General features: G+C 37.1%; 1 protein-coding gene across 15 annotated transcripts in view; it reads right to left on the bottom strand.

The window, feature by feature from the left end:
* The window catches only part of Dync1i2 (dynein cytoplasmic 1 intermediate chain 2), a 51,162-nt gene that overhangs the window by 26,372 nt on the left and 10,575 nt on the right, over positions 1–14,215 (bottom strand). For 5 of the 15 annotated variants that reach the window (NM_001270624.1, XM_006234344.5, XM_063283006.1 and 2 more), the window contains 3 exons: positions 9,704–9,794; positions 4,797–4,856; positions 2,277–2,392 (listed from right to left, as the gene is read on the bottom strand). In NM_001270624.1, the coding sequence (NP_001257553.1) occupies positions 2,277–2,392; positions 4,797–4,856; positions 9,704–9,794 (267 nt within the window). Of the gene's footprint in view, positions 1–2,276; positions 2,393–4,796; positions 4,857–9,703; positions 9,795–10,580; positions 10,599–14,215 lie in introns of all 15 variants that reach the window. The other 10 variants (NM_001270625.1, XM_006234346.5, XM_063283007.1 and 7 more) reach the window with 3 other exon arrangements.

The raw sequence follows: 14,215 nt of genomic DNA, 5'->3' as shown, positions 1-14,215 counted from the left end.
GATTGTTGTTGTTGTTGTGGTGGTGGTGGCGTGTGTGTGTGTGTGTGTGTGTGTGTGTGTGTGTGTGTGTGTGCGCGCACGTGCCCACAGAAGTCAGAGGGCATCAGATATCCTACAGGTGGACTCTATAGTCTTCACCTAAGATCACATAGTGATCAGGATCTACTCAGTAAGTACTGGACTCATCAGACCTTTTCATGCAAATTTCATCAACAATTAACACTTAAAAACAATATATTTCTCAGTAGTTGCTGTCATAGTGAAACAAGAAAATTAACTACCCAGGTAGGTAAGATTTCTCCTAAGTTGGTAGCAGTGATTAATTCCTTTAGGTATGCATTGCCACACTTGAATTTCTATAATAGGAAAAACGTTCCCTGTGCATGAATTATTAGAGAGTAGTTTATAATGGGCCCATAATCTTTATGCAAAATGCACAAACTGCCAACGGCTCCAGAATCCTAACATATGTCGTGACTGACCTTGACATGACCATGAGGAAAGCTATTTCAGTATGCTTATACCTCTTATTTCTGAAACATCAATGTCTAAGATTCTGTTGGAGTGTTGATGTATGGTAATATACTTTACTGCTTTCCTAAAAGCTGAATGGTTATAAAACCATATATATATATATATAACTTTTGGGGATATATATATCTATATATATAAAACTTTTGGGGATATATATATATCTATATATCTATATATCTATATATCTAAAACTTTTGGGGATATATATATATATATATATCCCCAAAAGTTTTAGATAAGAGATGGTGAACTTATATTCAGAATCTTATTTAAGTCTCTTTAATGTGCAAAAATAAATTCACTAGTTTGGCTGGTCAAAAAAAAACTACCATATTTCTTTGTGCATGTGAGTCATTAGCTATTAAATACTACTTAAAAGCATGGGCCTTTAATTCTAGCACCTGGAGGCAGAGGCAAGTGGATCTCTGAGTTTGAGGCTAGCCTGGTCTGCAAAGCAAGTTCCAGGGCTATTATACATAGAAACCCTGTTTTGAAAAACCATAAAAAGAAAAGAAATGTCTCCTCAACTTAAAATATAGTGCTTACATGTTTATCTGTGTGGTACTGGGAATTGAACCCAAGGCTTCATGTCTGCTAGGCAAGCACTCTACCAATACTATTCAAAGTAATATTGTCCTTATTACTTTGAATAAAAACAACAGTATTATCAGAATACATTACATTCTACAGAAAATAATGTTTCCTTTACCATGGTATACAATCTCTTTTGGAAACAAGCTTGACACAGAAATACAACATAAGCTTTTCTACTTCTCAAAAAGTACACATCGGTGACAAGTGAAGACTGAATTTAAAATTTCAATCAAGTAAAAAGTTTAAAAATTCTTAAAAAAAGAATTTTAGTGATTTATTTTTGTTGTAGGTACATTGGCGTTTTGCCTGCTTTTATGTCTGTGTAAGGGTGTCAGCAACTAACTGGAGTTACAGACAGCTGTCAGCTGCCATGTGGGTGCTGGGACTTGAACTTGGGTCCTCTGAAAGAGTAGCCAGTGCTCACAACTGGTGAGCTGTCATCTCTCCAGCATTTAAAATTCTTAAATAAATAATTAAAAAAAAAAGACTTAGTAATTGGTTGAGTGGCTACATTAGTTTAGCTGTGTGATGGTTTTAATCTGTGAGCTCATTACAATGTGATTTTTTTTTTTTTTTTAATCACAGAAGAGGGCATCAGATCCCATTACAGATGGTTTTGTGGGTTGCCATGTGGTTGCTGGGAATTGAACTCAGGACCTCTGGAAGAGCAGCCAGTACTCTTTACTGCTGAGCAACCTCTCCAGCCCTACAATGTGATTTTTAAAAGATATATAAATGCAGAAACTGTGAAGCATTACTAGTTTTATAATGATTCTCTAAGAAAACATCAAAAATAGGGCTAGGAAGATGGCTCAGTGGGTAAGAGCGCTCACTATGGCAAGCATAAGGACGTAAGTTCAAATCCCCAGATCCACATTAAAAAAACAAAAAAAACAAAAACCAACCAAACAACAACAATAACAACAACAACAACAAAACAGGCAGAAGCCCATGTGTGTACCTATTAACTCCAGCACTGTGGAGGCTCGGTGACAGGTACCTATCCTCCCTCTGTAGCCTCCCTGTGCATCCATGTGTGCATAGACCACACTCCATCACCACTAGATGTCAAGCATTAAAGGAAGGAATATTCCACATCTACCCAGCTAACGCAGTCTAACACCATCACACTCGGGTCGGACACTCACCTTCTTTGGGTTGAGCTGTAACCGGGGTCTGAGTTTCCTTTGTATATGTGACGATTTCTCGAGGGGGAAAGTCGACTTGAGTAATTTTGGCCATTCCAAGTTTAATAGGTCCTCGTCTAAATAAGTGAATATAGATGCCTTTAAATACAACAAATCATAAAACTTAACTTCATCAAGCATGCTATTTTTAAAAATTAAGAATTGACCATTCATTTGTATCTAGCACTGAAATTTAAAACCCTGATTTCCTAGAGAAGTATGAGATGACCAATTCACTGGCTTTACTTTAGCAAAAGGATTAAAAGGTAGCACAGAAAAAAGATCTTCCCGAATCACTCAGGGCACTTACTCTTCACTGTCAAAAGCTAGTGTGATTTCTTAGGGCAGGTGTGTGGCAGGAGCAGTGAGGGCAGGAGTTTCAGAATGGACTGCTACACATGACAGAGCTGCAGGAACTAGCTGTTATGATTCCAGACTGTCTTGAGGAGGCAAAAACCTCACCCAGCCCTTGCTTAGTTCCACTCACCATTAGCAGACAATGACTTTAAGACTGAAAGTAGGTTTCTGTTGAAAGCCTTCTCTTTTTTTCTGTAAACAAGTGTGTGTGCGTATGTGTGTGTGAGTGTGTGTGTTTATGTGTGTGTGTATGTGTTGGGGGAGGATCAGAGGACAAATCTTTGGAGTCATGTCTCTCCATCCACTTTCACGTTGGTTCTAGGGATCAAACACAGGCAGCCAGGCTTGCATGGCAAATGTCTCCACCCCACGCCATTCTGACAACCTGGAAAGCCTTTTTTTAATGTCTTACATTTGCTAGACAATAGAATCAAACATCATTATGGACTTTAAAATAAACTATTTAACTTTTAAAAATCTCTACATAGTCAATGTTGCTTTTGATTCATAGTGGACACACTAAGGTTGAAATCTTCTAAAGCTAATTAAACAGGTTTCTTGAATATCATCAACCACAGAAGTCACTTCTGATTTGGGAAGTGGGGGAAATAACAGGAAATAACTAATAACTTCTTATGTGTTATTCAGAGATTTTTTTCTTAGTTCTTAGGTATTTAAACTAAATTATGCTTTCCAGTTGCTAAAAATCCTCAGTCATAAACCTCTCTTGAAAGGACATCCAATATAGGCATTGCTGCAACTTCCCTAGATCTGAACTAAATTTCTCATGTATAAACACACCTTCAGTATATGTCACTGTTAGTATATATAAACATTTTTCCATTTTCTTTAACACCTATATTTGGTTCTTTATAAAAGAGTAGGATAAGATTAATGCAGTGACAATGGTAATTTGTGAAACAGGCATAGTGGCACTCATCTGTAACCCCACTTCTTGGAGGACTGGGACACAGAACTCAGTAGTTTGAGGCCAGCCTGGACAACATGAGTAAGATACCATCCCAATAGAAAAAAAACATAATTAAAAAAACGAACCAAAAAAATCTTGCTCTAAGGTACTATCTGTGAGCCGTAAAACATTTTTAATGAGCTCTCTACTTCAGGAATAGCTTAGCCCTTGGAGTGAGGGGTGGGGGCAAAGTCAAATAACTAAATGGTTAAGATTTAAGGATATTTGAATCAGTCTAGAGTAGTCTGAGATAAAGTTTAAATAAGAACTTCATACTCTTTTTTTTTTTGGTTCTTTTTTTCGGAGCTGGGGACCGAACCCAGGGCCTTGCGCTTCCTAGGTAAGCGCTCTACCACTGAGCTAAATCCCCAGCCCCAAGAACTTCATACTCTTGATGTTTAAGATACAGCCATTAAATAAATCACTCGCTTACCTAGAGAAAAAGGAGAGGGCCGACTACAGTTTTGGGACAAATTACCAACCGGAAAGCATAATAAACCCAATAGTAACAGAAATCAATGTAGTTTTTAAGTTTTTACAGGAGAAGGGCAAGGCTAATACCTCACTTCTCCAAAAGCTCTATTTACTGAAGGTAAGGAAGCAAGGGGAAGGCGAGAGGGAGAAGACCTGGCACAGCCATAGAGGGGTCTTCTGGAAAATGTGAGACTTCCTCTAAGCAGCAAGGCTTATGTATTCTTGCTCCAGATACTCAAGTACATGACTGCATATTTCAGAAGCTTCAAATTACCAAGGGAAAAGAGCATCTTAGTCACGGACAATGGCTACAGCAGATACTTGTAGTGTGTGTGTGTGTGTGTGTGTGTGTCTGTGTGTGTGTGTGTGTGTGTGTGTATACACATTATAGATATATGAATAAACATATATGGTTTTTAGTATATCTTAGAAAATTTTATATAAAAAACAGAAATAAAGAATTTTGCCATTTAAGTAGGCAAACTTATGGTACCCAGAAAATTACACATGAAGACTATTTCTTTCATTAGTTATAAAAGGATAAATGAGGTTTCACAGTAAATTATAATTCTTGTCTTAACTAGACACAATATTAGAAACTAGAGCAAAGTAAAATTAGGACAGTTTCACAAAAAAGCAAATTAATTATTAAAGAGGGAATATATAAATCCATGCAATACCCCAAATCGGAATCTGAGTGGAGCTGAAGAGCTGATGGATCTGTATCCCAGTGCAGCGTCCTAAATGGTTGTGGGCAACCATGAGGCATTAGTAAGAAAGTCAGAAGTTAGTCAAGCAAATGCACTCTGTAAACAGCTAACACTAACATGCTATTCACAACTGAACACTACACGAGCTGGTTAGTAAGACTAAAACCAACCCACATCCTAGGTCTGACTCCAATGCAACAAGCATCAAGGTGGTTAAAGATGCAGGCACATAACCCACAATAACTCACTGTATCTTCAGAATGTGGGAAACTAGTATTGCCACAAAATGGACACAATGAGCTAAAGCATACAAACCAAATATACATTATCTATGGATAGTAGACAAAGTAGGCTATGAAAGAGTTAAATGTTTTAAGATTCCTAATGAAAAAGAGATTAGTAAAAAACAGTTAACATATTCTAATCTTGCCCAAAGCTTTAAATGTGTGCAGGAAATTGCCATACTGGTAAAGGAAATGAGTCAACACATAAGCCTTTTGGTAAGAGAACCAGGACTATCCCACTGGGATTCAAAATAGCTAACGTTTCCAAAATGTGACCTTGCTGTAATTCATGGGTTAAGCATTGCCTTGGGCTTACATGTCATTGCTTTTAGAAAAGAACTAAGAATGTCTGTCTCCAGAAAAGAAATAGATTTTTTTTCCCTTTCAAAAGAATTACCTAAGTTTTGGAGAATCTCAATCCCAAATAAATGGTGATGTCTTATCATGGCCTGATGGGTAAATATCTGATGTTTTCCACCTAAGCTAAATCCACTCATTATCAGAACAAAAGGTGCTTTATTATACAGGCATTCTTGTATGTCAGCAATGCAGTTTAATGCTCTCAGTTCCTTACAAAAGGCTAAGTGCAGTTCTAAATTCAGTACTAGCATTTTGTGGAATATTTTGCTTCTTAAGTTACAGAATACAAAAACTAGTTCTTGTTCTGTAACTTTTAATACAACAAATGATTTCACAGCTTGCCTGTATTATTTTTCAATAAAAACAATTAGTTAAATAAAAGAAAACCTTCCTCTTATGAGGAAACAGCTTAGGATTTAAACAGGGCTGGTATATGTACAATGAAGAAAAGAGGGCACAGTGAAGACCTACTTTGTACTGAGCAATGAACAGCAACAAACTTGGGCTTTGTTAAACCAAAAGCGGTTTGATGAGACGGTCTCCAAGGAATGTTCTGTCAACAGCCTCTATATTATACAAGGGCTCTAGCTGACCAATAACATAAACCTCCTTGTTGAGGATGTCATTAGTCTAAAATCGAGCAAAACTTCTTCAGAATATGGTCAATACTAAAAAAATTCAAATTCAAATATGTGGAGAAATATGAAAAGGTTCTTTTTTTTTTTTTTTTTTGGTTCTTTTTTTTCGGAGCTGGGGACCGAACCCAGGGCCTTGCACTTCCTAGGTAAGCGCTCTACCGCTGAGCTAAATCCCCAGCCCCCGAAAAGGTTCTTTAGACATATAAAGTACAACCCTAATTCTTAGAAATAAACTAATCGAAAATAGAGAAAAAAAGGATGAATAAGCATGGATTACCTTACTGAATAGCTATAGCTTACATTTCAGACCAGAAATGATTAAGGAAGTAAACAGAAACAATGAAATGTAGCTTCCGACATGCAAAAGTGAGAGTAGCTCATCCTTTAATACTTACTCGCACAGAATCAGCAGCACCAGCACTGATTTCTATCTTTAAGGAGTTATTCCACAGTGGCCTATCTTACGATGGTGACTCTATCTTTCTCCTGTTCTTTGTGTGGACGAATCTGAGACTACCTGGCATTCTCAGACTTTGTTCTCACCCCCACTCTCCCACCATCACTCTGCTCAGGAGGAGCTCCTTTGCTTTCAGACCTGAGTGTTCTATTTAATGCCATATGATGAGAAACACATTTTTTACTACTGTTTTAAGCGTCTATAAATTATCTTCCATTATGGAACTTGGAGCTGACTCAGGCTTCTATCTGTATATGTAAAATGGAAAAGCAGCCCTCTTCAGAGTGATCTGCAGGTGAGTCAGTGCTTTCACTGGACACTGAAATAAAACTTCAAAGTTCTTTTCTTCCCTGAAACACTTAGATTAAAAACTCTTTCTCCACTAAGAACACCTTTTAAATTATCACGTTCCTTCTTTTCTTACAGTCAGTCTTAAAATACAATTTGTAAGCACCAGATAATCTCCTTTGAGCAGTTTGGAAAAACATCTTTAAGCTAATGATACAATCACTAGAGTGGTATGTTGTAAAAGCAAAAAAACCTATTTTATGTGATAATCTACAGCATTTGCTGGCAATTTGATGAATATCTATCTGTCCTACACACAAACAGTTTTCTATCGAGTACTTACTTCCTGTACCAATTTACAATATTCCAAAGCATCATTAGTAGTTTCTAGGTTATCCATGGAGGATGACACTTCTAACCCATATTAACTTTAAAAATTAAGTAAATGTTACACAGTACTTTAAAAATAAACTTACTGACAATGCTTTAAAATAATCTTTCCTTTTTAAGATGGGAAACAATGAGCTCAATTATAAATTATTTAAATAAAAATAATATGTAATAGTAAAGAAATTTAGTAAACATAGTAACTTACGTTGAGGAACATTTTCACTGTTATAATGTTGGTTATAAACGAGAAAAATCCTTCACTTGCAAATATCAGTTGAGGATATCTAAATATTAGATATTTAAAGGAATACTGGCATATTTACATAAAAGAATGTGGAAGTGTCAGGCATGGTGGCACACACCTTTTATCCTAGCATTAGGGAGGCAAAGATAAGTGAATTAGAGTTTGAGGCCAGCCAGGTCCATACAGAGCAAGTCCCAAACTACCCAGGGTACACGATGAGACCCTGTCTTAAAAACAAAAAGCAGGGGAGAATAAACCAAGCAACTCTAGTCTAAAAATTAATTTAGAATAGACTGTCTTCAAAACACATAGTTAATACAGTAATATTACTTGTCAAGAGAAAAGTATTTTCTTCTTAAATATGAGTTACCGTCTACCTCCAACAATAGCACTGCTATAGTCCTCAGTTTGGAGAGCACATCTCAGATTCAAGTCAGCCAGCTTTCCTCTCCTTTTACTTTTAGATTATATTTTTTATGTATATTTTTGTATATTTTGCCTGCATGTATGTCTATTCAGGGCATGTGTGCATGATATCAGCAGAGGTCAGAAGCAGGCATCAGATTCTCTGAAACTGGAGTTAGAGACGGTCCTCTGTAAGAGGAGTACGTGCTCTCAACAGCCGAGCCATCTCTCTAGGCCAATCTGTACCTTTTAATTGTTAATGTTAATCTGATTATTTTGGAACTGAATATACTGTTGATTTCTTGGACCACCCAAACCCTCCCATTTTTTAAAAATTTTATTTATTATTTGTGTGTGGGGACACAGGGCAACTTTTTTTCTTTTAATTGTGTATGAGTACACTGCAGCTATCATCAGACACACCAGAAGAGGGCATCAGATCCCATTACAGATGGTTGTGAGCCATGTGGTTGCTGGGAATTGAACTCAGGACCTCTGGAAGAGCAGTCAGTGCTCTTAACTGCTGAGCCATCTCTCCAGTCCTACCCAACCACTTTTATTTGCAGGATTTGTTTGTGAAGTTTTTTTGTTTGTTTTCTCTATCAGACTTTATTGTCTGTTTTTATCTTCAACCAGAAGGGCACATGCATACACATGCAGGGGGAAAAATAAAACTGAAAAGTTTCAGTAACTATTTTCTTGTAGTGCTGGGTACCAACAGCTAGGGCTTTGCACATCCTGGATACGTCCTCAGTGAGCTATAACCCAGCCTTTAAGATGATGCTAAGATGTTTTCCTGGGCAGGATTTTTAACTTCTTGGCCCCAAATAAGGATTCTCAGTCAGCTGTGGATTGACTTGTGATTACTTTCACTTCAGCTGTAAGAGGGGGCTGGTAAACTAAAAACTTGTCAATTGCCATGTACAAAAAGGACACAGGAAGAATTGATACTTGTCCCAAAATGGCTTTTAGAAAAAAGATGAAGTATTACTGAATGTCTGAAAAACAAGTTTCAACATGTATGTAGAATCCTAAAATAAACTGGAATAACAGTTTTATAAGGCAGACATGAGCTCAATGGACCTTATAAGTAAACCAATGTTTCCTTGGCTGCAATTCCTGTACCTGATACTTTATGCATTCTTTCACAGATGTATTTCACTTGTGCACACACCTTGTTTGTCTGTGTGCACTGTGTGTGTGTGTGTGTGTGTGTGTGTGTGTGTGTGTGTGTGTGTGTGTGTGTGTGCAGTGCAGCAGAGGTCAGGAGTCAAATCCCCTGGAGCTATAGTTACAGAGGCTGTGGGCTGGCAGATGTGGGCTGGGAACCACATCAAGTCCTCTTCAGGAAGCCACCTTTCTGGCTGACATTTTGTGCTATGATTATTTTTTTCATCTTATTTAGCAGAATCAGCTACTTAATACAACAGAACTGTGATGTTTAACTGAACTGTTTCAATGTTCAATTGTCATGTGAAAAATCAGGCACAACAAAGATGTTTCACATTGTTCCCAGTCAAAACATTCACACAATGAGTACATTTGTTTAAGTATAACATTCAAATTCATGAACACATCTATTTTTAATATAAATTACCATAAAAGCACAGCTATCTACTACTAACACGACAGCTAAAATACTGTTGCAAAAAGTTACCCCAATTTATTTACAGCAGAGAATGTCTATGCTGTTTGGAGTTTAAGAAGTAAGAAGTCAACGTAAATACTTAGACTCTCTCTAAAGCACTGACAGCATCTGGCACTGACTGCATTCTATTCTATCATTAAAATATTAGGAAAGAATTACATACCTAGATCCCACGGCGCCATCTCCAGAGTCCTGGCTTCCAGCTTCACTTGGCGTGCTCACCGACTTGGAGGATGGAGACATGGGAGGAGGGACTAGATAGTGAAATAGACAGGTATCCACTGTTACTACACGGAGAGGTTGCTCAGCTTATGGTGTTTCAAAAATAATTTAACATGAAATAATTAACAAAAAGGGGAAAATAATGACAAACCAGACAACAGAAATACAAGGGTGGAAATGAACAGTAAGAAGAGAGGGGAAAGACAAAGTCAGCAGCCATGCTGAAGACTCATGCCATTTCTCTGGCAAGATGCATTCAGGCTTCCTGCGCTTAAAAGACAAGACTACGGAAGGCTGTGTCTTCATCTCGTCCATCACCAAAGGCGGCCACTGATTTCAAAGGAGAACATTCCTTCTCCCCGTCTTAATGTCACTCTTACATGACCATCGTATTTTATGTGTTAACTGATTACACTGCTAAAGTCAAAACTTTGAAATGTGCTTCAAGTAATTTAATCTCTGGTTTTCAAGATTTGTTTTAAAATGTTAAACCTTTGTCTAATAATTTTAGGGGCTGGGGATATAGTCAGTGCCTGCCTAGCATGTGCAAGGCCCTGGATTTGATCCCTGATGCCTCAAAAAAATTAGTATTTAAAATTAATACTAAATTTACATTATACATTTTCTCCACTAAAAAGAGGTAATTAAGGGACATGATGTAGATAAAGGAATGGCTCCTTTAAAATGTTCATTAGTTTCCAGCAATTTGGATAGGAAATGCAAACAGGCCATAAAACAGCATGCCTTCTAGACATGATGCAGCACATAAAGCGACACATGCAAACTATACACAGCAAGATTTATGGTAACTTCCTTACCCCAGTGCTCAGAAAAAACTGAACGTACAGACAAAGATACAGACACCCAAAATATTCTTAATCCCTTCTTAGAGAACAACATACATTCTTTATAGCATATAAAACAATAACAACTATTTTTCTCCAATGTCTCAACACTACGCTAAACATGCACATTTCATGCTGTGATATTTGGAAAACTTTTTGATTACCGTAGCAGGAAGTATAGGAGGTTCATCACTGCCATCTTCTGGTTAAATTTTTACCATAAATGTTCCCAATCCCAAGTATCTTTTTAAAATAATCTTTCAGTGTGCAACATTAAGTGACTAACACATTTTATGTTGCACTGACTTTACTAACTAGTCTACTAAACAGAAGGTAAATTCCTACTTATATAATCAGTAATATATAAAGAAAAAGTCATAGCTACGATGTTTGTGGTCTAAGCTAATAGTGGTTAATTCTTGCTTAGATTTAAAACAGTATTAAAAACAAAACCAATGTTCCTAATATTATGATTAAGTGTAAGAAACAATTATGCAACCACAGGAAATAATGTTGGCACTGTGTGAGGTGCTGCATATATAACTCAATATGGCTAAAAGGGAATGCGTCTAAAATAATACAGTAATGTCTTAGTCCTTTGGCTTTTCTTAGGTTCATTCCTTATCTTTTTGTCCCTCTCATTGTGAGGCTTCTGCTAGTCTAAGCTCCAGCTGCACACAGGAATGGCATTGTGTACTGTGCTGTAAACACAAATACACGTTTATTAAATTGGAGTAAGGCACCATATTTCCATACCAAAGATCTTCAAAATAGAAAGTCTATGTTCTTTAAATTTTATATATAACTTGATAATTGAAAATTTAATTTCTTTACAAATACATATTAGAGAGACTGAGGTATATAGTAAAATTATCATCAATCTACTTATCTGTTGGGAGGCATCAGAAATATTTTCCACTTTCATTGTCTTTTCCTTTTTTGGTGATTTCAAATATCAATGATTCTATTCAATAGGTTCAATAGTAACTCAATTTGTTAAGACTGCGTTAAAAATACCAGCAAAATTCTTTAGAAATAGGTTAAATAGTAATTACATGTAAATAAATCTATTAACCCAGTTCTAAAGTGAATGTTTAGAAAAAATAATAACTCAAGAGTGGCAGGGCTACCAAACTCTCCGGGTGACTCAGCCAGGAAGGTACCACCATGACTGAATGTGCAGATATTTAAGTGTCCATCCCAGACATCCCACACTATATTCTCAATGCTCAGCCGCAGGTTAGAGCCAGGTGATGGAGAGGCCACATTAAACAAGCATCTTAGCTACTATCAGCTGACTAACTTCATCTTGTAACAGTAAATAATGTACCTCAGGAGGGACACCTGGGAAATGCAAGCCACTATGATCATCAAAAGGCCGATGCTAATAGAAAACAAGGCGACAATGCTGACTACCACAGTGTAACTCAATTAGTCTCAAGAAAAAAGAATAGAATAATTATACAATGAGGCAGGGCCACTACACTCTCAGACTTCAACACATCTCTGAAATAATGAAAGCATACACTCAGGGAGCAGGAAGACCTGAACTCATGAGCTACCAAATCTTAGAAAGACTCACTTCTGGAATTCATTTTAAAGGACAGCTTGTAACTATAACTGTCTTTGAAAGTATCATAAGCCATTAATATGTAGCTTTTGTCAAATATGTAAAATATAATTTGCTTAGTAAGACAGTGATTTGATCAGACTGCCTTTATTTTAAGTTGTTTATAAAATGGTCTAAAGCAGGTTTGCATGATACAACATGAATCAGCTAATGGATTTAAGCTGCTCAGAAGTTCATGGCAAAGACAGCACGTGTTCCTTTCTCTGAGAACTGCAGAAGCATGAACTGAAAACACCACCACAGCCCTCCTCATCACGTAAACAATTCTGACAAGAGGACTGGTTCCTTCTGTAGCATAAAAAGTTTTATCAAGAAGGCTTCACGCACCATCCTAAGACCTTGGCTTTCCAAAGACATAAAATTAACATTACAACCTCTGGTCAATGAAGAGTGACTAGAATATTTTTAACCATAAAGACTCTAAAAATGCACTTAGATTGAAAATTAACACTAAATCTGCAAGTCTGCACAAAAGCCTCAGAGATGAAGGACCGTGCGTGATAGAATAAAGTCTCTGGGGAAAGGGCTTTTGCCTGGAAGCAGTGCATAGAGAGGTAGGCAGTTATGAAAAGTAAGCACAGAGGTTCAGAATGTTGGCAGAAGACAGTGAATGGACAGAGTCAGCTTCTGGGACAACCCAAGGCACCGGGTTTCTCAGCTGGCACACCAATACACACTTTACTATCGTGTCATGCCCCTTTGTGAATGGACACGTGTGCTCAGCCTAGGGCTCACATCTAAGCTATCTGCTTTCTTTGTTCTTCTAAGAAACATTGCTTTACATATTAACTCTTTGAAATACTAATTTCTCCATATACAATGCCTTTCCTCCAATAATGAACATTATTCATTATCATACTATTAAGAATACTCTTCAAAGTAGAGACTATTATTCATTATTAGAAAATTAAGATATTGTCTTCAATATAGAGAATTATATTATGACAGTATTGATATTGTTAAAAATATTCTCAATATAATTTAGAGCATTACATTTTTAAATGAAGTTGATAAAAAATTTTGTAGATTAAAATATCATAAAGAACCAACAGGGCTGGAGAGACGGCTCAGAGGTTAAGAGCACTGACTGCTCTTCCAGAGGTCCTGAGTTCAATTCCCAGCAACCACATGGTGGCTCACAACCATCTGTAATGGGATCAGATGCCTTCTTCTGGTGTGTCTGAAGACAGCTACAGGGTACTCAAATAAAACAAATAAATAAATCTTAACATTCCTTGTCAAGAATGGTTTGTAAAAATTCATCTACACTTGAAAAGATTGAGCTGGCAACGTGGACAGTGTCCTCTCTACAAATCTAATCTAAAACACCTGGAAATGACAGGAGACCTTAGAAGGAGAAACAGCAAAGCAAAGCTGGGCCAGCAATGCTGCGCTGAAACTTAGCTACTGGATATGCTCACCTACAAGTCAGAACGTTCATTTGAGGAATTAGTGAGTTTCAATTTCTGCTATGTGTCTGCGTACAATGTCTTTTTTTCATACTTATTTTTATTTTTATATGTGTGCATTTATGTCTGTGTACAGTGTGCATGCCCCACGCTTATGGAAGCAGTGGGGAGGGAGGGGGGAATGGATCCCTTTGAACTGAAGTTAGCGTACAATGTCTTAAAGAAGGGTGTCCTTTGTTTAGTCTTTCCAAGTAGAAAGACACGATCTAACAAAATCCAAACAAACATTTAAGGTCCAGCCTGTGCTGGCACCATGGATAAAAATGTGAGAGACTCTATTCTCAACAATATCACACAAAAACCAGTCAAATGGCCAACGAAACATCACTCTACCAGCAATAGAGCTGTTTTATTAGTGACACTGAAACTAAAAAGATTAGTCAATCCATGGTGGTGTGCACATTTAATCCCAGCATTTGGGAGGCAAAAGCAGGTGGATCTCTGTGTGCTCCAGGCCAGACAATATACTACATAATCAGACTCCATCTCAAGAGGAAAATAATTGTCTT

The sequence above is a fragment of the Rattus norvegicus genome, chromosome 3 (assembly GCF_036323735.1).
Source record: "Rattus norvegicus strain BN/NHsdMcwi chromosome 3, GRCr8, whole genome shotgun sequence".
Lineage (NCBI taxonomy): Eukaryota > Metazoa > Chordata > Mammalia > Rodentia > Muridae > Rattus > Rattus norvegicus.
The sequence above is the reverse complement of the archived record's forward strand: the minus strand, read 5'-3'. Positions and strand labels throughout refer to the sequence as shown.